Here is a 22,559-nt window from a genome sequence, read left to right as displayed (position 1 = left end):
AGCATCACATTCTTATAATCAGAACTAGGAATAGGCAGGAAAGGCAGCTGGCCCCGCAATTGTCTCATGCAGGAGATATTCAGTGGAAAGAAACTTTTTGTATGCTTTTCAGCCGAGAGAGAGAGGGGGGGAGGGTGGAAGGAGGGAAAGAGAGAGGGGAAAGGGAGGAAGAAAGAGAGGGACAGGGAAAAAAGGAGAGAGAGGGAGAGAAAGAGGTAGAGAGGGGAGGGAGGGAGAAAGAGAGAGAGGGAGAGAAGAGAGAGAGATGAGAGAGACTTAAAAATAAAAAAAAATAAATCTGTGATCTTACAATAAGGCAGTGTCTTTATTTCTGTGGGTTCTCTAATCTATTCTAATAAACGAATGCTCACAGTTTTAATGCCAATAATATCCTCCTTTCCATAACACATAGGGGCAAATCACTTGACTGCTAAATTTCAATTTTCATATCTATAAAATGAGATTAGAATAGATAAGCTCCGAAGTTCCTTCCAACTTTAATGGCTTTGATTCTAAGTTATCTGTGTTACCAGGGACTTAAAGCCCCTTGGACAGTATCCTATAGGGGACATATTTTAAAAATACAGGTAGAAAAGATAGAATCTTTAGAACACAAGCCCCTTTCCTTTTAATAAGTAGCCTTTTGTAGGGAAGAAGAATAAGCAAATATTATCTTACAACAAAACAACCTTGGGATCTAGTGCTATTATCTTATCTTTTTATGGTTGAAGAAACTAAGGTTAAATGAATTTCCAGTGGTTCCACAGCTAGTAAATAACTGAAACTGTATTTGAACTCAGATCTTCCAGATCCAATGATCTATCCACTCACTATGCTACCAATCTGCCTTAGTTTGCAGGCTATTCTCTCTATCAGAGACATTACATGTAATCAGAAGGATAGAACCCTTTTCTCTCCATCTATTATCCATCCCCACCAAATTATAAGCCATATATTTTCAAAGCTACTAGCATGTAGGGACTTTACACTCATTTATTTCACATGTCTATAGCATCTTATAGTTCCAAAGTTATCTATGAAAAGCAGCCTTACCATTATAACCATTGGCAGTGATGAATCCTTAATCTATGGTTCCAGAGCCATAAAGACATAGGGGAAAATCAAGAAAAAAGCAAAGAAGATGAAAGTCCTAGGATATAAAGTATAGTAGCATATGAGCAAATTGCTGCTGCTGCTGTCAAAGCATAGGTCTTTATTTTTTTCTTAAAGAAAAGAAGTTGTATAAATTCATAGATTTTTAGACTGAAAAGGAACTTTAAAAATTATCTAATCTCCTCCCCTCATTTTACAGGTGAGGAAATTAAAATCCAGAAAAAGGGAAAGTGATTTGACCAATGTCATGTAGCTGGTTAGTGAGAGAACTGGGATTAGTAACCAAGGCTTTTTGCTGATAGTTCAGGACTCTTTTCATTTTACCATACTTATCAATCTGGGCCTCAAGGTGATGCATTAAATAGAGGGCCAGGCCTGAAGTCAGGAAAACCTGAGTTCAAACCCAGCTGTATGACCCTGAATAAGTCAATTTGTCCTGTTTGCCTCAGTTTCCTCATCTGTCAAATGAGCTGGAGAAGGAAGTGGCAAACTACTCTAGTATTTCAGCCAAGAAAACGCCAAATTGGGTCATAAAGATTCAGATATGATTGAACAATAATAGTGTATAGAAAGTAGGATTTGGAGTCTGGAAAACCTAAGTTTGAATCCTATCTTGGACATTTTGTAGCTTTAAGGCCTTGAGAAATCTCTCTGAACTTTAGTTTCCCTCATGTATAAAATGGGCAAATTACCCCCTATCTGCCTAACAGTTATTTTTAAGCTCCAGTCAGATGGTGAATGTAAACTACAGTATATGTCAGCTATGAGTAAGGAGGGAAAAGACATATATTAGGCAGAGAAGGGAGAAGCTTAAAATGATAACAAGAGGAATTTGGATTCAGTATCAACTGGAGGGCAGTGAAGGGCTTTGAGAACTTGCCATTAAGGATTAGTTGAAGGAACTCGGAATTTTTTTTAGAAAATTTTTGTGGTTCTCCCACCATGGCTCCAAGGGTATCAATATTATAGCTCTTTTCAAGTACTTAAAGAGCAAGGGTTAGGTTTGTTCTCCTTATCTCCTGAGAGAAGAGAACCAGGAGCAAGGAATGGTCATTTCCAATAGGCCAACTGATGCTTGTTGTCAGGGAGAAATCTCTTAACAGAGTTATACAGAAATCTAGTAGTCTGCCTTTAGAGGAAGAGGACCTCACCTCATTGGAGGTCTTCAAACACAAGGTGGATGACCACTTCTCAAATACGTAATAATAGGGACAGGAGTTCTTTTTAGAGTGTGGGTTCAAATACTCCTGAGTCACTTCTAGTCTAAAAGTCTTTGATCTATAATACAGAACTTCCAAATGATGAGAACTTTGAGACCCCAAACCAGTATTTTTGTAGTAGTAGCAGCAATAGGAGCAGCAACAGCAGCAGCAGTAATAGTAATAATAGTAGCAATAGTAGCAGCCACAGTAGTAATAGTAGCAACAGCAGAAGTAGCAACAATAATAATAGCAGCAGCAGCAGCAGTAGTAGTAGCAATAGAAGCAATAGCAGCAAACACAGTAGTGATGGTAGCAGCAGCAGCAGTAATAGTAGTAGCAATAGAAGCAATAGTAGCAGCCACAGTAGTAATAGTAGCAGCAATAGCAGAAGTAGCAGTAATAATAATAGCAGCAGCTGAAGTAGTAGTAGTAGTAGTAGTAGTAGTAGTAGTAGTAGTAGTAGCAATAGAAGCAATAGTAGCAGCCACAATAGTAATAGTAGCAGCAGCAGAAGTAGCAATAATAGTAATAATAGCAGCAGAAGAAGTAGGAGGAGGAGGAGGAGTAGCAATAGAAGCAATAGTAGCAGCCATAGTAGTAATAGTAGCAGCAGCAGAAGTAGCAATAATAATAATAGCATCAGCAGAAGTAGTAGTAGGAGGAGGAGGAGTAGCAATAGAAGCAATAGTAGCAGCCACAGTAGTAATAGTAGCAGTAGTAGTAGCAGCAGAAGCAGCAATAATAATAATAGCAGCAGTAGTAATAATAGTAGTAATAGAAGCAATAATAGCAGCTGCAATACTTGTAGTAATAGCCAGCAGCAGCAGCAGTAATAGTAGTAACAATAGAAGCAATAGTAGCAGCCACAATAGTAATAGTAGCAGCAGCAAAAGTAGCAATAATAGTAATAATAGCATCAGCAGAAGTAGTAGGAGGAGGAAGAGGAGTAGCAAAAGAAGCAATAGTAGAAGCCACAGTAGTAATACTAGCAGTAGTAGTAGCAGCAGAAGCAGCAATAATAATAATAGCAGCAGTAGTAATAATAGTAGTAATAGAAGCAATAATAGCAGCTGCAATACTTGTAGTAATAGCCAGCAGCAGCAGTAGTAATAGAAGCAGTAGCAGTAGCAACAGTGGTAGTAATAGTAGTAGCAACAGCAGCAGCAATAGTAATAACAGTAGCAGTCACAGTAGTAATAACAGCAACAGCAGCAATAGTAATAATAGTAATAGTAGTAGCAGCAATAATAGTAGTAGTAGTAGCAGTAGCAATAGTAACTAACATTTTTATAGCACTTTAAAGTTTTCAAAATCTTCCTCAAATATTATCTTAATCAATCCTTCCCATATCCCAGTGAACTAGGTGCTATTTCATAAATAGGGAAATCGAGGCAGAGAGGAGAGGTTAAATGACTTGCCTAGTTCGAATAGCTAGTGAGTTTCTGAGGCAAAATGTGAACTCAGTTCTTTATTCTAGCTTCAACATTATCCACTAAATCACACTGCCTCCCTCCCTTTGGGATGCTAAGGAGAGTGGTGACATCTGCTTAATAGTAGATTAGGCACAGACTAGATTTGATTATGTCTATATGGAGGCAGAATCACCAGACTAATGGCCCTCAGCTGATCCCTTCTGATGTAGATATTCTCAGATTCTCTGATAGTTAAATGGGCACAGAAGAGAGAATAGTGAGGGAAAAGAAATATAATTGAAGGGTAGGGTGGTGAACAGCTGCTTAAAGTTTATAAGATAAGAGAGAGAGAGAGAGAGAGAGAGAGAGAGAGAGAGAGAGAGAGAGAGAGAGAGAGAGAGAGAGAGAGAGAGAGAGAGAGAGAGAGAGAGAGAGAGAGAGAGAGAGAGAGAGAGAGAGAGAGAGAGAGAGAGAGAGAGAGAGAGAGAGAGAGAGAGAGAGAGAGAGAGAGAGAGAGAGAGAGAGAGAGAGAGAGAGAGAGAGAGAGAGAGAGAGAGAGAGAGAGAGAGAGAGAGAGAGAGAGAGAGAGAGAGAGAGAGAGAGAGAGAGAGAGAGAGAGAGAGAGAGAGAGAGAGAGAGAGAGAGAGAGAGAGAGAGAGAGAGAGAGAGAGAGAGAGAGAGAGAGAGAGAGAGAGAGAGAGAGAGAGAGAGAGAGAGAGAGAGAGAGAGAGAGAGAGAGAGAGAGAGAGAGAGAGAGAGAGAGAGAGAGAGAGAGATAAGAGAACGAAACAAAGGGACTGAGATTTAACGATTGGGAATTCTTTTCCTTGCCAGAAATGAGGACAAGGTAAGAAAAACAATAGGTAATATTTAACAGAGCCTGAGCTCAGCCTTCATGGTCAAATCTCATAAGAGCTAGAATGGTAGGAATGTTAAACTGTCTGTACACCACCTCCTCATTTTATCAAGAGGGAAACTAAGGCTTAGGGAGATCCAGTAAGTTACCCAAGGTCGTTCAGGCATTACATATCTGAGGCAGGTTTTGAACTGAGACCTTCCTACCTCTAGAGCCAGGACCCCAATGCTACCCCAGAGTTATCAAACACCCTCATGGTATTTTCACTCCCAAGTATTTCTAGAACTAGATGAAAATTGATTCTGAAATATGTAGCAAAATAAATAAAAATACAATAGCATACAGATGCCAGTATGTCTTTTTCTAAGTCAAAGGCCCTCACTTCTGGTTGAGTTGGATGCCATTTCCCTAAACCATGGTATTCCTAGGTCAAAGATTTTATTCCATTAAAAAATTTATCAACCAATAACATTGTTTGCTTCCATACGAACTGATAGATGAGGAGGATGGTAGAAAGATCATAGAATCATAATTTAGAATTGTAAGTTTCCTCCAAGGATCAATCTCATTTGTAAGATGAGAAAGCTAAAGCTCAGACATGTGCAGTTACTTTGTTCAGAGTCACACAAATAGTAAGAGACTGAAGAAGGTTGTGAACAAAAAGTTTGTTCAATTCCAATGTGCTTTTCACAGTTCCCTAAACCAAATTGGGTAGAATATCTAAGAGGTGCACTGGATATAGTGCCAGCCCCGGAATCAAAAAAAAAAAAAAAAACTCCTCTTCCTGAGTTCTTATCCAGCCACTTAATCCTGCTTGCCTCAATTCTTCATCTGTAAAATGAGTAGGAGAAGGAAATGGCAAACCATTCCTGTAACTTTGGCAAGAAAACCCCAAATGGGGCCATGAAGAATTGGACACAACTGAACAACAAAAATACAGAGGGCTGAGAAAGAATAGAAGCACCAAGCTCTCCTATTAATTAAAATCATTATCATTTAGTGTGACTATTTGCACATTATTTCCCATGACCAACTTCACACTTCTCTGTGCAATATCATTAAACTCAATCCTGAGACATTAAAATAGAAAAATCCCTGAATTATTCTTTCCATTGTATTGAGTGCCTAACCTAGCTAGCTAGTTTCTACTGTTCCTACTAAGAAGTAATGTATAGATGGGCAGGAGGCGGGAGGAGGGGGGGCGAGAAATAGGGTGAGGCTTTCCAAATGAAGTCCTGATTTTCTGCTCCATCAGAAACCCCTTTTATTATTGAGTAGGAAATGGGAGGAGGGAGAAGAGAAAGAGGGAAGTAAAGAGGGCAAAATATTCTGTCACCTAAGTACTATAATAGCCTCTAGGTTGTTGGAATTAATAGCAAAGACTCAAGTTAAATCAATATCAGCTTAGTTTGGGTTCAATTTGTGGAATATTTTGTTCTAGTTTTGTAATGATTCAATACAGAACTTTCAGAAAATATATTAGCTTTGTTCAAGTTCAAATGATTCCATCCAGTGGTGTTTTTTAAGGCTTTGATTCTACTCATATTAAAGTAAAAAAAAAAAAATTAACATTCCTCAAGTTCAGAGTTTAGATGATTAGTAAGGTTCATCATTCAGTTCCTGCTTAGTAGAAAAGTATTTGCCAGTCTATTATCTTCATTTCCGCCAAGAAAAGAAATCTTCTCTAGATTAACCTATTCATCTTCAAAGCCCCCAGCTATTCCCATCCTAGTGATCTCCAAGTTGTGCTACAATAGAAACAAAGAACCTTAGGAGAAGCCAAAGATACATTGGACTTTAGGCTAACTCTGAATCACCTCCACAGAATCTAAAAAATTATCTCTGCCACCCACCCCTAATTAGCTTTTTTCTTTACACTGAAATATTTTTAAAAACCAGGCAAGGCTGTCGGGACTGAACTTTTTCACAAAATAGGATTGCAGGCATATTGGGGAGCTTCACAAACCTTAAAGCACTACATAACTATTATCATTACTATTATTATACATTGAGAAAACTTGAATTATAGTGAATTATTGTGAGAAGATCTATATTAGAGGCATTCAATTATCTCCCTTGGACAACAAAATAAGCAGGTACTGTGGTCCCATGGCTGGGCAAGCAGGCTTGATGCTTAATTCAATTCAACAAATATTCATTGAGTCTACAATTTGCTAGGGATATGAAGATCAAAAAGTGCAGAACATTTCCTGCCCTCAGAGATCTTATGTTTTCCTGGAGGGATAAAATGCTTAGATAGAGGTAAGTAGACATAGATAGATAGACAGACAGATGTGATAGTGATACATAGACATGATAGAGATCATGATGATATAGACAGACATAAAGACGCTGATGAAGATAGATATGGGGATGATAAATATACAGAGGTAACTAAGTAGGTAGAGGAATAAAGAAATAAACAAAAACAAGATAATTTGATGAAAGAGAGAGCACTTAGTAACTGAGAGAGGAGAGGGATGAGGGAAGGTTTCACAGAGGAGGCAAGTCTTGAAGACAGGTAAGAATCATGAGAGGAAGAGATGAAGAAGTGTGTACCAGACTAGGAAGCTTGATGCAAATGTCTCTCAACTTTGAGATGTCAAGTTCAGGGTAAGGTTAATACTTGTCAGTTTGGCTAGAATGTTTAATCCAATTGTAAAAGGAAGGAGAGGCTAAAGAATTGAGGATATTCTGCCCCTCCAAAGCAATAGAATGGTAGAACTGGAGTCTTTTGAAGAAGAGTAATATTGTCAGATTTATGTAGAAACATAGATTTGGAACTAGCAGGACCTCGGAACCATCAAGTTCAACCCCTTCAATTGACAGATGAAGATCTCAGATCTATAGAGGTGAAATGTGAGTAACAGAGGAACCCCATATCTAAAGCTCTTTTTATTGGAATGTATTTGTGCTTTGGGATAACTATTTTGGCATAGATGTGAAAGAGGAATTGAAGAAGGGAGAAGCTGGAGGCAAAGAAAGGGGAGAATTACAAAACTATATATTATAGTGGCTCTGGTGAGGGGTGGTGACATCGTAGTTCAGAGAGCTTCAGACCTGAAGTATGAAGGAACTGAATTCAAAACTGACTTCAGATACTTTACTAGCTGTCTGACCCTAAGCAAGTCACTTGCCTGCCTCAGTTGACTCATCTGTAAAATTAGAGTAATAATAAAACTGATCTCCCAGGTTCTTTGTGAAAATCAAATAAGATATTATTTGTAAAATGCTTTCTAACTTTAATTAAAATGGCATGAAGTATCAAGTTCAGAGTATACCTAGCATTAGTTAGTTTGGCCTAGGGCTAAAGAGAAAGGAAGATGAATTATGGAAGCTGTAATGGAGGCAAAAATCAACAAGATTTGGCAAAATGATTAAATATGGAAGAATGAGGAAGAAGAGACAGGGATGAACAATGATATGGACTTAGGAGAGGGTAGATAATTTCAATCTGAACATAATTTCTTGTTGGGAAGATGAGAAGGGGTGTGTGTGTATTGTGTGTCGGTGTGTCTTGTGGGGAAGAAGACTATAAAGGGAGAAAATCAGAGAAGAGAGGATGATGAACTCAGTTTCTACCAGTTTTACTTATCAGTAGATCATGAACCAACCTAGCTTTGGCCATTACTACACCACCATTCTTTGGCAGAAATATAAAACCTTGGAGGAGGAGAGGGCTTAAGGGAAAGACAATGAGGTTCATTTTAAATGTATTGAGTTTGAGGTGCCATCTTGAACTTCAGATGGACATGTCCAGTAGGAAGCCGGTAATAGAGAACTTCAGTTATGATATTATTGTCTAGATATACATATTTGAAAGTCATCTGAATAGAAAGAATCTGTGAACCCATGGGAACTAATTAGATCACCAAAGGAGAGATTATAGAATAAGACATAAAAAGAGCCAAGAACAGAGCCTTGAAGGACAACCAGGATTAGTGAATGGAAGATAATGATCTGGGATACTGAGAGTGGTAAGTCAGATAAGCAGAAGGAGGAAGAAAAAAGAGAGCAGAGTCTTGGCAGTTCAGGGAAATGGAAATATGAGGGAAGAAGGGATAGCAATCATTGTTAAAAGTAAAGAGGGGCAGCTGGGTGGTACAGCAAATAGAATGCTGCAGTCAGAAGGATTTGTATTCAAATGCAGCCTCAGGCATTTACCATCTGTGTGATCCTAGGCAAGTTCCTTAACCCCAATTTTCAAAAAAATTAAAAAAAAAAAAAAGCTAAGATGATTAAAGTCTTAGAAAAAAAATGAATTTGGCATTGGTAACCTTGGATAAAGTAGTAAACAGAAACTTGTTTACAGATAATTGAGAACTGAGCGGTGGTGCAGAAGTGGAGGCCACAAGGGCAGATATGTCTTCCTGTGAGCTTATCAATAAAATGTAAACAAACAAACAAAAAAAGATATAGAATGTTGATTAGAGGGAATGAAAGGTTAAGTAAATATTTTTAAGGATGGAGTAATGAGAGCTTTGTTTGTACACAAGCAATGAGAAAGAAGAAATTGAAAAGAAAGGGAAGGTTATTTGAGCAAACTTTTTAGAATATGGAAGAGAACTGAGATCAAGGACACAAGTAGAAGTAGAAGGGAAAAGAAAAAGAAGCAAGGGAAGGAGCCCACCTCTTCCTCAGAGATTGACAGAGAAGTTCAAAATAGCTGAAGAATAAGAGGATTTTGAGGTGTGGAATATTTGAAATAAGGCAAATCAAGATTAAATAACCTCGATTTTTTTTTCAATAAAATAGGAAGTGAAGCCATCTGTTGAGGCAGAGAAAGAAGAAGAAAATATAGGAGGCATGGGGAGAGAGTGTGATAGAACTATATAACCACAGGGAGTAAAAGGATGGCCCTGTGGCAGTGAGGATCCATTGAAATTCGAATAAAATGAATTTGTAATGGGTCCTCTTGGTCCAGTTGCATGACTTCCTCTGGTGTGGTATAGCAATATGGGAATAGGAGTGGAGAAAGCAGATAATAGCAATGAATCAGGATTCAAGGTTAGTCTGAGCCAGCTCAGACTAGGTCTTTAAAGCAATTGTTAAATTTTTAGTATGAGCATTGACACCTCAGAAATTATCCAGTGCTACATTTTAGGACTTAATATATTGTTTTGTGGATTGTCTAAATTTAACATGATAAAGAAAATACTAATAATACAGATTAAACTGAAAAGTATGTCTTGAACACATTTTCTCTGTTATAATAATGTGTATCATTATTAAATATTTACCAGCAAACGCCTGGTTTACTAGGTGGTAAAATATTGTAGTGGTTAAAAAAAAAAAAGAACGAAAGAAGGAAGGAAAAAAAAGAAAGAAAAAATGGGGGAGAAGGAATTTAAGTACTAAATTGGTCTATTATAAGAAAGTAAAGTCAGAATGTGTTTGATGGATGGGGAGAATAGAGAGGAATGGAGGGATCAGAAGCAAAGGAGGAGTTTAGGAGGTTTGAAGTTGAAAGAGAAAAGAAAGGATTGGAGATTATGATCATAAAAGAGGAATTTCAGAATTCAAGATTAGAGGTAGCACAATTATGGCTGACAAGAGTTATCAAAGTATGGCCACCCCCTGTGTGTGGCTGAGGTTGGGTGAATATGAAGGCCTTAGGAATGGAGAAGGCTGGTTAAATAATAAGCCAGAGTGGTCAAGTGGTTAAGTCATTTAGTATTTACATGAGGTCCTCGAATCTGAAGTACAATCTGCAGGAATCTTTTAATTTGAGGTACTCCAGCTCCAATTTAGAGAACTCTAGAGAGCAGAAAGAATCAGTTCTTTTTGGATATGTTGAGTTTGAGATCTCAAAAGACATCCAGATGCAGATGCGCATCAGGCAGTTGGCTATGTGAAAATGAGATTGCACAACATTGGAGATGTAGATTTGGGTGTTAGCTGCATAGATAGGATTACTGAGACTTACCACTACTACTACCACAAGGAAGGAAGGAAGGAAGGAAGGAAGGAAGGAAGGAAGGAAGGAAGGAAGGAAGGAAGGAGGAAGGGAGGGAGGAAGGAAGGAAGGGAGGAAGGAAAAGAGGAAGGAAGGAAGGAAGGGAGGAAGGAAGGAAGGAAGGAGGGAGGGAGGAAGGAAGGAAGGGAGGGAGGGAGAAAGGAAGGAAGGAAGGAAGAAGGAAGGGAGGGAAGAAGGAAGGGAGGGAGGAAGGAAGGAAAGAAGGAAGGAAGGAAGGAAGGAAGGAAGGAAGGAGGGAGGGAGGAAGGAAGAAGGAAGGAAGAAAGGAAAAAAAAGGAGGAAGGAAGGAAAGAAGGAAAGGAGGAAGGAAGGAAAGGAGGAAGGAAAAAGGAAGGAAAGGAGGAAGGAAGGAAGGAAAAAGGAAGGAAGGAAAAAGGAAGGAAGGAAAGAAAAAAGGAGGAAGGAAGAAAGAAAGGAAGGAAGGAGAGAGATCAGATTAGATCATTATGAGAAAGAATGTGGACTGAGAACCATCCAGTCCTAGGACAGAGTGCTAGAGAAATATTCACTTTTAGGTATGAAAAATGGATAATAATCTAGCAAACAAGACAGAAAAGAACATTCAGAAAAGTAGGAGGAAAAACAAGAGTACAAAATACTTGTATCTATTTGTTTCAATGTTGCTGAGTTTCCTTAGAAAGAAGGTGTGGGACAGCTGGGTGGCTCAGTGGCTCGAACACCAGCCCCGGAGTCAGGAGGACCCGAGTTCAAATCTGGCCTCAGACACTTAGCATTTCCTGGCTATATGACCTTGGGCAAGTCACTTAACCCCAATTGCCTCAGCAAAAAACAGAAAAGAAAGAAGGTGTGTGGTGAGGATTTCTTTCTCCCGCACCAGGGGTTAGGTGACTGCTGAGGTGCCTTCTAGCCCTCCCTACTCGTGTTATAAGGCCCTTCTTTCATGTATGAATTATGTTTAATTATGTACTAATCTATTAATTGCAAAGAAGGTAAGTGTATTTCCAAAGAAAAATATTTGCAAAGCAAGACGTCATTAGAAACAAGTCTCTGGGGAAGATGGGAATGGATCGTTATTTTCAAGATGCAGGGTGAAATGATGTAGTTTCTTTTTGGTGAGATACATTCTTCCTTAGCATGGAATCACCCACAGTGATTGACATCAAGTTGGACAAACCACAAGAGCCCCCAGCTAGTGAAGGCGGATGCTCCTGCTAATACACAGCCCTGGATTGGTCAGCTTCATTTGACACTACCCGCTTGTTGTGTTGCTTCCTATTGGTTAGCTTCCTAAAAGAAAAAAAAAAAAAGTTTATCAAGATGGGAGGATTTTTTTTTTCTCTCTGTCAATTGTGGGTGGGGTGGGATTGGGGAGGGGGAGGGGAGGGGTTTGGGCTCATGTCACTCTTAACAGCTGTTACTTAAACAACTGTTTTTTGGTTTGGTTGTAATATATTGTACTTTATTAAGATTGCCAAAAACTGTTAAAATTAAAAAAATTTAAATCATGTGTATACAACTTTTTGCCAGATGAAAATGTAGTCATTTTTATTTGAAAGAGGTTGGGCCTTTTGTTTTTGTATATTTGTAAACTTATAGAGAAGATTTTCCCCCTTCCACATTTTATCCTTCCTATATCACTTGACTTCTTCTCCCTGCCCCCAACATCTTACTTCTTCCCAAACTCCTTAACCTCTCCTTCCTTCCCTCCCTCCCTCCCTCCCCACCCCATCCTATCCATTATAAATAAATAAAACCAGGCAACTTGATTAAGCTCTGACCCCGGGCAATCTGACCCAGAACATGTCCCCTTAGTACAGACTTCAAGTGGTTAAAACCAAACACTGACTCTAAAAAAAGCATGCTGCCAAGTACAGCTGTAATTATGTCTTTACTCCTCTTCTGTGGCCATATATATTTATATACATGTATATCAGCTATTGAAAGGGGCCTGGGCTCTAAGCCCTGAGCCTTGAGGAAAAGCTGCTTTGATGGTCCATGGGAAATCTGGCAGCAGGCCTAACAGGATCAAAATCAACTTTCTATTGCCCCTCCATTCCACCCCCCTGAAAACCTACCGGGGGAGTCTGGAGTATATATTGTTAAATGGGACACAGGTTGGATTTAAGGAGTAGGTGGACACTGGGAGAAAGCAGTTATCTTGGCAAATGTGGGTGGGACCAATGTAAATTTTACAGGCCGCAGAAAATCTCCACGAGCCTGAACATTTTCCTGACCTAGCTGCCAAACTGATATACATGTATATTCGGATCCATTCTAAGGGATGTGCAGAAAGAAAAGAAAATGTTTGATGTTGAGCAGTGTACAACACTTGCTTTCTATGTGAGTTCTGGATGATTGGTGAACTCAAGATCAGTGGGATGAAGTGTGTCCCAAGCTCATTATTGTGTATCATACAGTATTATTCCATACATAATTTTGGGGTGGGGGGGGTGGGGAGGGCATGGTATCTGCAGAACTACTATAGGAATAAATGTTTTTAGACCTTTAGTTGCTAATATTGTTGGGTACAGTTCTACAAAAACATTATTTCTTGATGTTTTTTCATTCCACTTGTGTAGTATAAACATGAGCTATACGCACACACTGTCATGAATATCAAGGTTTTACACTGTTGTCACTTTATGGTATGGTTGAGCTGCAGGGTCCTCAGGTGGCCTGCGTAGGGGGAGTGGTGCTGGTGACATCCACCAAGATGTCAGGGAGAGCTGTGCTTGCCATTTTCGATTCACTCCTGAGAAAGGCTTAGTCCCCAAGACCATCGTAACACCTTCGGAAATGTCTTTTATAAGCTAACTAATATTACCCCTTGGGCCAGCCATGCCCACTAGAGATGGGCCCATGAAACCAAGGCCAAGGAAAAATGAAAATTCAGCCTTAAAGAAATCTGACTGTATACAAAACTAGAAACTGTAACCCCCCCAAACGGTCCTGATGTAGAATCACTTCAGGCATTTTCACTGGGAGATGGGAAAAAGAGGGAAAACATCATGGCAACCTTTTAGGCGGGCTAATTGGATTTCTTTAAGAATCCCTCCAGAAGAGTTAGATGTCTGAATGAAAACATATGTGAAATGAACTTCTCAGAAACCAATCCAAAATGGCACCCAACAGTTACCAAGCAGAGGAGAACTCTGGAGGACCCTCTAACATTTGTCCTGAGAGGTCTGCCCCCATCATTTCAGCGTTCGGTACTGGTGCATAGGGGCTGATCTTGGAAGCGAAATTTCCCTTCCGGTGAGGAGGAGGGTTCACAGACTTCCCATGAGTTCCTCTCCCCAAAGGACAAAGATCAATGTGCTCACCAAAATAAGATGTGTCACGTGCTTAATTTTTATATATGTGTGTACATAAGTATATATACATAGTTAGATTGTGTATATGCCCCACACACGTACATGCACGTGTGCATGCGTGCACACACAATGTATATTTTTGTTTCTCCTACTGTTATCAAGTTGGATTTGCTTTGTGATGACAGTCTTGGAAAATGAAAAGTGCTACTGCTGTCAAAATAAGAGGTAATTAATAGTTGTCAGATAACTTGTGAATTGTCTTGCCATCAATAAACCAATGCATCGATGTGTTCAACTAGAGGAAAAATATAGCACATGAGAATATCTCCACATTATATATGCATATATATATAATATGTACATATGTGTGTGTGGATGCACGTGTGTGGATGTGGCTCCATGCATACGCATGCCGCACACTTTACAGTGGTGCTTGGTGGAAGATCGCTTAGTTACCTCACAATACCTTAAAGGAGTTCATGTCCCTGGGTTACAATGTATGGTCTTTTATTTGCAGTGAAGTACTTGTGACCTCTGTCTCGGACAGATTTGCAGTGATCTCCACTGTGTGTTCAATGAATGAATGTATGGATTCTTTTTGCATCTTAGAGTAGCATTTTTTTCTCTTGTGACATTCCTGTAAAACAAGCCGAGAAAAAGACACTTCCCTTCACGCGTGCACAAAATCAAGGAAACGGGAACCTGTTTCCATTAGTAGCCATAGAGGAACTATGCTTGGTGCACAGTGGAAGATATAGCTTGTCTTAGTGTTGCCTGCAGCCAGCCATGGTTTTCCAGGTGTGTACACAGCAATTCCCTTTCTCTTTCCTGTACCCTTCCCTTCTCTCCCTCCCTAATTCCTAACTCCTATTTGAATGCTCCTTTAAAGGTTAGGGCCTTTATTTCTTCCTGTCTTATGGATTGCCATTCCATGACCTTTTCCTTTCTCTACACCCTCCTTGCATAATTCCTTTCTCATGGACTATTCCAGCAATCAAACCTCCTTCACAAAAGTGCATTTCTCCTTCTTCTCCCATCCTAACCAGGTAGCATCACCATGCTCTTGCTTGGAGAACCAGAGTGGATCCTTGATTGAGAACACCCTGGGGTTTAATTCTACCTCAGTGATCTCTTGACTTTATCTCGGGATCTGGACCATACTTGGTTCAAGAAGAAAGTGGATCTGTTCCCCAGAAGAAAGCCTCAGGAGAAACCCCGCAATATCCCGAGAAAGAATGGTTTACAAATGCTAAATCCAAATAGGATAGAGAAGGGCAAAGTTGATACCTTTGTAGAGATGACCTCAATCGAGTTAGTGATTGCAGTGATTGCCCCTCATAAGGACTGAGAAAAGAAGTTCCAGGTTGGACAGGGTCTTCAGCTGGTCCTCAATATTTGGGTTCCAGGATGGCTAAGTTGAACTTCACAGGGAATCAGGATCAACAATAGTTCCAAGATTGCAAGGTTTAAAGAAGTGTTTTGGGGGACCAAACCAGAATCAAAATCAGATTATCTAATGGAACATACAAGAGAGCATAGTTGGGGAAACCTGTCGAAGGTAGCATCAGAAAGTGAGTCAGTAGTCCAAACATCAAAACTACAGTCATGTACTCCAACTGGGGAGCACCTGATCACCTCGGGTATCCAGTAAGCTTATAACCTTTTCTTTGAATGGCTTCACCACCATCATTTTCACCCCTAAGCCAGCCACTCTGTTCCCTCCATCATGTCACAAGATTCTTTAATGAACATTAAGCAGAAATTCCTATCTTAGCACCACCCCAGGGCATAAAGCCACATAAATGCTTATGCTAACATACATCTCCTCACTCTGATGTATTCAATATAAATCAGACCCCAAAGAGGAGATTCAACCTTCAGGTAGGATGCTCAGTATTCTCTAAGGTACCTTCCTACACTGAGATTCCATCGTTCCAGGACATGTATGGGAAATGAAATGAGACTCCAGGAAAAAAAAAACAAAAAAAACTCAGAACTATTAAGTCTTTGAATGATATTCTCCTTGTAGTTCATCCACACTGGCCTGGAATTAAAAACAGATGATTTCTAAATAGTTAAGTTAAAAGCATACCATAAAGAAAGAAACTTCATCCATTGAAAGGTTTTATTATGTAATAGACAGACCTTTTATGTCTTATCCTATAAGATGAGAAGTAGAGGGGAAAAGAAAGTAGTATCATCTTAAATGACTGACTAAAACATTGAAAACTAGGCTAGGAAAATAGGAGAAGGATATTATCAAAAGACACAATGTCAATACATAGTCTCTAAGAATAGCTAAATGGTAGCCACAAAATCTTAGATTTCTAGACTACCTTTTCCCCAAAGAATGAAAATGTTTTCCTGTCTCTTAATTATTCTTGATGCATTTCTACAAGATAAGAGGAGATAGGAATTTTAATTCTCCCTATTTCACAGATAGGAAAATTAAGAAGAATAAAGTGACCTGCCCAAAGTTATATAAGTCAGATATTGTTCTGGTCTCAAAAGCCAGGGCTCCTTATTCTTCATCCAGGGCCCATTTATATGTGTATAATTGGGGCTCTACATTTATATATAGATGGTATGTCTACATGTGGATTATTTATAGAATACATATTTTAGAGCCTTTATGCTTGGGGTAATAGGTGGAAATAAAGTCTTATAGTCATTTCTTTATTCAACTTGATAAGTAGGAAACAGATTATACCCAGTATGTTCATAAGTTGGGAGATAATACAAGAGAGATTTGGACTCCACTCCAAAAGAAGATGGCTTTCCATGATCATTCTGATATCCCTGAAGGTGGATAAAAAGATTAGCGGACCCTCAGTATTGGCCAATGACCGAAATTTCTTAATGGTATCCAAATGAAAAGCAACCTTGAAGCGTGTGGATGTCTAAGATTTGGATAAATTTGTTTTCTAGTAAGATACTTCTAGATTCCAGCCATCTTGGGTCTTGATGTACAAATTCACCCGACTCTGAACCCACTTTAAGCAAATTAATGTGGCTGAGTCTCACTAAGTCAGCCTCAGGAGAGGGAGCCAGGGCACCATCTGGGTAGTGCTACATAAGCATCAAGTCATCGTTTCCATAGCATGGACATTAGTCTACATCTTGATGTGTGTACTGAGGAGCTTTGAGTCATCTTTTTCCTTCACTATCCTCTTGCCTCCTTCCCTCATTTCCTTCCTCCCAATCCTCCCCTGTAACGTGGCTGGCCGTTGGAAGCTCTGATGGTGGTATGTCCGTCTCTTACTGGCTCAGGAGGTACAAGTGGCCATATTGACTTTCCATAAAACTGTGTAAAAAAAAAATGAAGACTTAGCATGTTGGTCAATCAAACAATAAACTGTCTTAATTCTCAAATACAATGTCTCTTGTCTACTATTCCTAAGAAACCCTAGACACAAAAGTAGGTTGAATTTTTGATATTGTACTGAGGAGAAGAAATGGGCACTTTTTGGCCACTGCTCTCAGCACCAAACTATAGTGGTGGGGAGGGACAGCCTAAAGGGAATATATTCAAATTATTCTTTGTGATAGTCTCTCTTGTTGGTGGAGGGAAAGGGGCTTGGTAAGAAAGGAAAGTGAAACTTTTGGCTAACAAAGAAACCAAAAGATTAATTGTGGGTTTAAAATATTCCTGATTATAAAGGGATTCAAGCTAGATTTTCTCTAATGGATCTTCTAGCTTTGGAATTTTGTTATCTTCCATTACCATAGATAAACCAAATTAATTACATCTCCCTTCCTCTTTCTTGTCTTTGCAAAGTCTTGTAGAGAAAGGATGGAAGATAAGAACTGACAAACTTTCTGAAAAGTAACATAATAGTGGTTAGTATTTATATAATTCTTTAAGATTTTCAAAGTGATCTCTCTCTCATACACACACACACATATACATATATATGTTTACATACATATACACACATAGGAATAATCTCATTTGACCCTTATAGCATCCTATAAAGCAAATATTATTATTCCCATTATTATTCCCATTTTACAGACAAGGAAAAGCTGAACCTGATAGAAGTCATAAGTGACTTAAAAATTTAAGATGCCTGAGGCAGGATTCTGATTTAGATCTGGTTCCAAATTGGCACTCTGTCCACTCCTCTAAGAACATTTTAGGCAAAACCACCCTACTCCCTCAGGATTCAGACTCAGAAATTGGTATGACAATGCGCCAGAACCACAGGGTAATCCTGGAGGGATTTTTGGACAAACTGTAGCTTCCCTAGGAACCTAATTCACCCTTTTTTCTAAAATATCTACCTAGAGGTAGAGACTGTTTACAAAATGACCATCTTTGCTCTAAAGGAGTTTGCTTTATACTAGATGTAAAATAAATAAAATTAAGACAATAAAGAAATCAAAGCAATGTTCCCTCACTAGGCAATTTAGTTAAAATAATAAAGAAAATGGAATAAAGTGTTTGTAGTTTTAACAGTTAGCATTGAAGCTCTGTCTTGCAGTCCGTCCTTCTCCCTTATGGTTAAGCTTGTTAATGATGCAAAACACAGTATGGGGTTGACCTCAAATATGCTCATTTGACTCCAGGTTACTTTGTACCCCAAGACTCATGGTGAGCTGGGAGCCAGCAGGACCACAGTGATCCTGCCCTCTGGGAACATATATTAGCACCCAGCATGTCATTACTGATCTCTGATCCAATGTCTCATGTGTTCCAAACAATCATAAAAATAATCACTGACATTTATCTTTTACTTCAACATTTACAAAGGCTATTAGGGGTGGGGTTTTTTAGTTTTAAAATTTGAACTTAACAAATACCAAAAACCACTGGACATTTCCATATGCCAAGTAAAACACAAAAGAGGATTATATATGAAACCATGAGTTTCTCCTCCCATAAAACTTGCTTTAAATATACATATATATGTATGATAAATTGGACCCATTACTTTAAAAATTTCCTTGTTTGTTTGTGCTTCCTTCTGTATCCCTCTGTGCATTTTTAAAAATGCTTCCACTTTTTTCTGTCTCTTTCTGTTTCTCTCTGTCTCTGTCTCTGTTGTACTCTGTGTGTGTTTGTATTTCTGTATGTGTGCTACCTCTCTGTCTCTGTCTCTGTCTCTGTCTCCCCAAAGCACTTTACATACATTAGTTTACCTGAACCTAACAATAACTCTGGAAGTGTTGTTGTTCCTATCTTACAGGTAAAAGAACTCAGGCTAATAAAGGTGGTATATAATAGAAACAACCCTGGCTCTTGAGTCAAGAACCATAGCTCAAATTCCACTTTCCTGATTTACTGGCAACATAGTAAGGCAGGGTTGAGGGAAGAATAAGAAGACCTAATCTCAATTTCTTCATCTATAACATGATACATTTATTGGCCTCTGAGTTTCCTTCTACTTCTAGAACTATGAAGAAACAACATAAGATGGTAGAGAATGACATCAGAGTGCAGGAGACCTGAGTTTGAATCTCATCTATTCTGCATGCTAACTGGCTATCTGACCCTGGACAGATAATCCTTTAAACATGGAATGTCTTGGAGACTAGTGGGATCAAACTCAAATAGAAACAGAGAGCCACTAAAACATTTATAAGGATCTCTAAAAGCCACATACTGATTTAGAAATTTTAATTTATTTTTAAAATAATTTGTTAAATATTTCCTGATTACATTTTAATTGGGTTCAAGTCATATTGGGGAATGTTGTAGACCACATACATCCCACCAGCCTTGGGTTTAAGACCCTTGAGCCATTCTCTAAGGCTATAAATTTTAGAATAGAGAAAGTTCTTCACCAAAACCTTCCCACAATGATGAAATCATAGTTCTAATTTTTAAAAATTTAATGCAAATTCATCTCTATTTTTAAGTGTCTAAGGTCTCACAGCTAAAAAGTGTCAGAGGTGGCTTTCTGATACATCTGGTCCAATCCTCTACCTATTAGATCAAGTTAGTTTGATAAGGCTGCTACTCTCTCAACAATAGATAATAGGTAAAAGGAAAAGTATACAAGTAACCCATTCTAAAATTAATCCGCAAATTCAACTTAACAATATTACCCAGGTCACCCTAGTTTTGAAATTGAGCAGCTAGATCATTTTAAATGTCAAACATTTAAAAACAGAGCAGGACAGAGTCCATTTGGAAGAAGTAAAATAGGTGTTCTTAAGGTCTTTAACTACAAAAAAAAATGAGATTCTAGACTTTTTATCAGCTCTAACAATTTAAACTTTTACATTACATTGTTTTCATTTTCTGATGACAGACAGAAAGCATGCAAATTTATCTGCAGATTCAAACTTTTTCTTGGAAGTAAATTCTATTGGGAATTTATTGTGATAAGATCTGGATAGCATTACTGAAGTTCTATTAAAAATACAGAGATTCTGTTTAAGTAGGTAGTTCTGTAATGACTCTCCATGTAGGCAGAAAGCCAACTTTAAATTGGGTCTCCCAGAAGGTCCTTCTGTAAAGGGCTATGAAAATGTGGTCTGGCTAGTTCTTTAGCCTTCTGTTGGTTTCATTTAAAGCAGGGATAGAATATGGAGAAGCAAAATAAACAGATGGTTCTCAAGGCCTTTAAACTTTCCACTTCAAATATCAGAAGTCTTAAGCAAGTTTTGGACAAGTGTCAGACTCCCATTCAGTTCCCAATCAGGACCCACAGAATAGGGCAGACATTCTATGCTATTGATTCTAGTGAGAACCACTGTAAGAAGAGTTAGCACTGACTTTCTGCTACAGAAGTTTATGCACTGGAAATGAATTCTTGTCCCACAAGGCCCATATATTTTTGCATGAGCATGGGCAGAAGGGTATCTATAGGGAGAAGCAGTATTTTTTTCCCCAGAAAGAACTCTTAATCTTCTGAAATTTTTATTCAAGTGATGGATCAAATCCCAAAGGTTTATTTTACTTTACTTGAAAGAGATGACTTTGCTTTTTAACATTTTGGGGTAGATGACTTCACCTTCTCCCCATTCCATGAAGCTTTTGAAAATGTAGAACCCACTACTCTTTGCTATTTTTATTGGGAGGAAAGAATTTTTTTTTAAGGAAAAAAAAAAAAAAAAAAAAACTTTGTCCAGTTAAACTTTGTCCCATAGAGACACCTGCTGGTTACACAAAAAAATTCATCTCCTTGGGCCTACCAGAATGAATTGGCTAAAATAAAAAATAATTTTTAATAATATAAAAATGACTGAATAGTTTTGCTTATTTAATGCAATTGATCAACTAAGTGTTAGTGGACACTTGCCCAATAATTGATCCTGAACTGGTCCGTATGGCAATAACTAATCAACAAATCTAAGTTCTCTTTAAACCTATCCCTAGCAAAAGATAATGAACAAAGTACAAAGCCAAAGCACAAAGAATAATATTAACATTTCTACTTGCAAGAGGACATGTATCTAATTCTTCTAATACAAGCATCAAATTATTTAGTTTTTTATTTGACATGTGATTTTAACAGGTAACTCCTAGTAAGGAAAATCATTCTACCTATGGAGATAAATATTATACAAATTATAGTCTCAGAGTTGCTTAGTATACAGAGAGTTAAGGAACTTGCCCAGAGTCACAGAACCACTATGTATTGGAAGCAGGACAGGAACCCAATGCTTTCTAAATTTTAGGCTAGATTTCTGTCCGTTACATAATGCTGCCTCTCAAAATTGTTTAGATACAAATTAAAAAGTAGAATTTCTAAAACATCACCCAATTTAATGTCATTGAAAACTACAATTTCATCTACCACAAAGCTTAAATACAATATTAGCAATGTTTTTTTATTAGCAACTCTGGAAATTTATTCACAGCATAAAAATCTATATTCAAGTCATGTGCTTTGAAGTTCATGCACAGGTCCTCCTTTCCATTAACACAAAGATTGCAGATAGGACAATGAAAAGCTTTAACTATTGTTTTTTTAATGAGATGAGGCAATCAGTCAAGGAATAAAATATATTAATTAATCAATTTTGGACATGTTAAGTTGAACATGTCTATGGGACATCCATTTTTAGATATGTTTCATATAATGGAGTGATCCTTCTCCTTGTAAGAGATGAGAGAATAGAGATCAGAGGCAGCTAGATGGCACAATGGATAGATCACCAGCCCTGGAATTAAGAGAACCTGAGTTTACATCCAGGCCTCAGACATTTAATACTTACTGGTCAGCAGACATTATGGATACATAGGTGTGAATGTCATCAGCATGGAGAAGATTATAGAATTCATGGAAGTTGTTGAGATCACCAAGTGAAAAATACAAAAGGAGAAAAGGTTTTATTTGTATTTATGTTTTACATTGTTATGAAAAAATATAAAAAGAGGAAAAGGTCTAGGGCAAAGCCCTGTGGAACATTTATGGTTAGTGACATCTAGATGAAGATCCAGCAAGGAAAAATAAGAAGGAATGGTCTTATTGGTAGAAGAGCCAGGAGAGAATAGTGTCACTAAAGAGAATGACTATTAAGGGCTTAAGAAGCCAAGGATGAAGGTGGAAGAAAAGGCATTTGATAAGAGAATGCTAATAACTTTGAAAAGAGCACTTTTGATTGAATGATGAGATCAGGACCCAGACCATAGAGAGTTAAGAAAATGAGAGAAAAGGAAGTGGAGGCGCTGATTGTAGATGGCTTTCTCAAGGTGGTGACCCCCAAAAGAGAGGAGAGAAACTAGATGATAGCTAGTTGGGTTAGATGGGATTTTTGAGGAGGGAAAAC

General features: G+C 38.3%; 1 protein-coding gene across 1 annotated transcript in view; it reads left to right on the top strand.

Moving 5' to 3' along the window:
• RAB6B (RAB6B, member RAS oncogene family) overlaps window positions 1–17,212 on the top strand; it is a 171,994-nt gene extending 154,782 nt beyond the window's left edge. The window contains exon 8 of the mRNA XM_051985577.1: window positions 11,672–17,212. Coding sequence (XP_051841537.1) covers window positions 11,672–11,736 — 65 coding nt within the window. The 3' untranslated portion in view covers window positions 11,737–17,212. The remainder of the gene's footprint in view (window positions 1–11,671) is intronic.
• The last annotated feature ends 5,347 nt before the right edge of the window (window positions 17,213–22,559 follow it).

The sequence above is a fragment of the Antechinus flavipes genome, chromosome 3, assembly GCF_016432865.1.
Source record: "Antechinus flavipes isolate AdamAnt ecotype Samford, QLD, Australia chromosome 3, AdamAnt_v2, whole genome shotgun sequence".
NCBI lineage: Eukaryota > Metazoa > Chordata > Mammalia > Dasyuromorphia > Dasyuridae > Antechinus > Antechinus flavipes.
The sequence above is the reverse complement of the archived record's forward strand: the minus strand, read 5'-3'. Positions and strand labels throughout refer to the sequence as shown.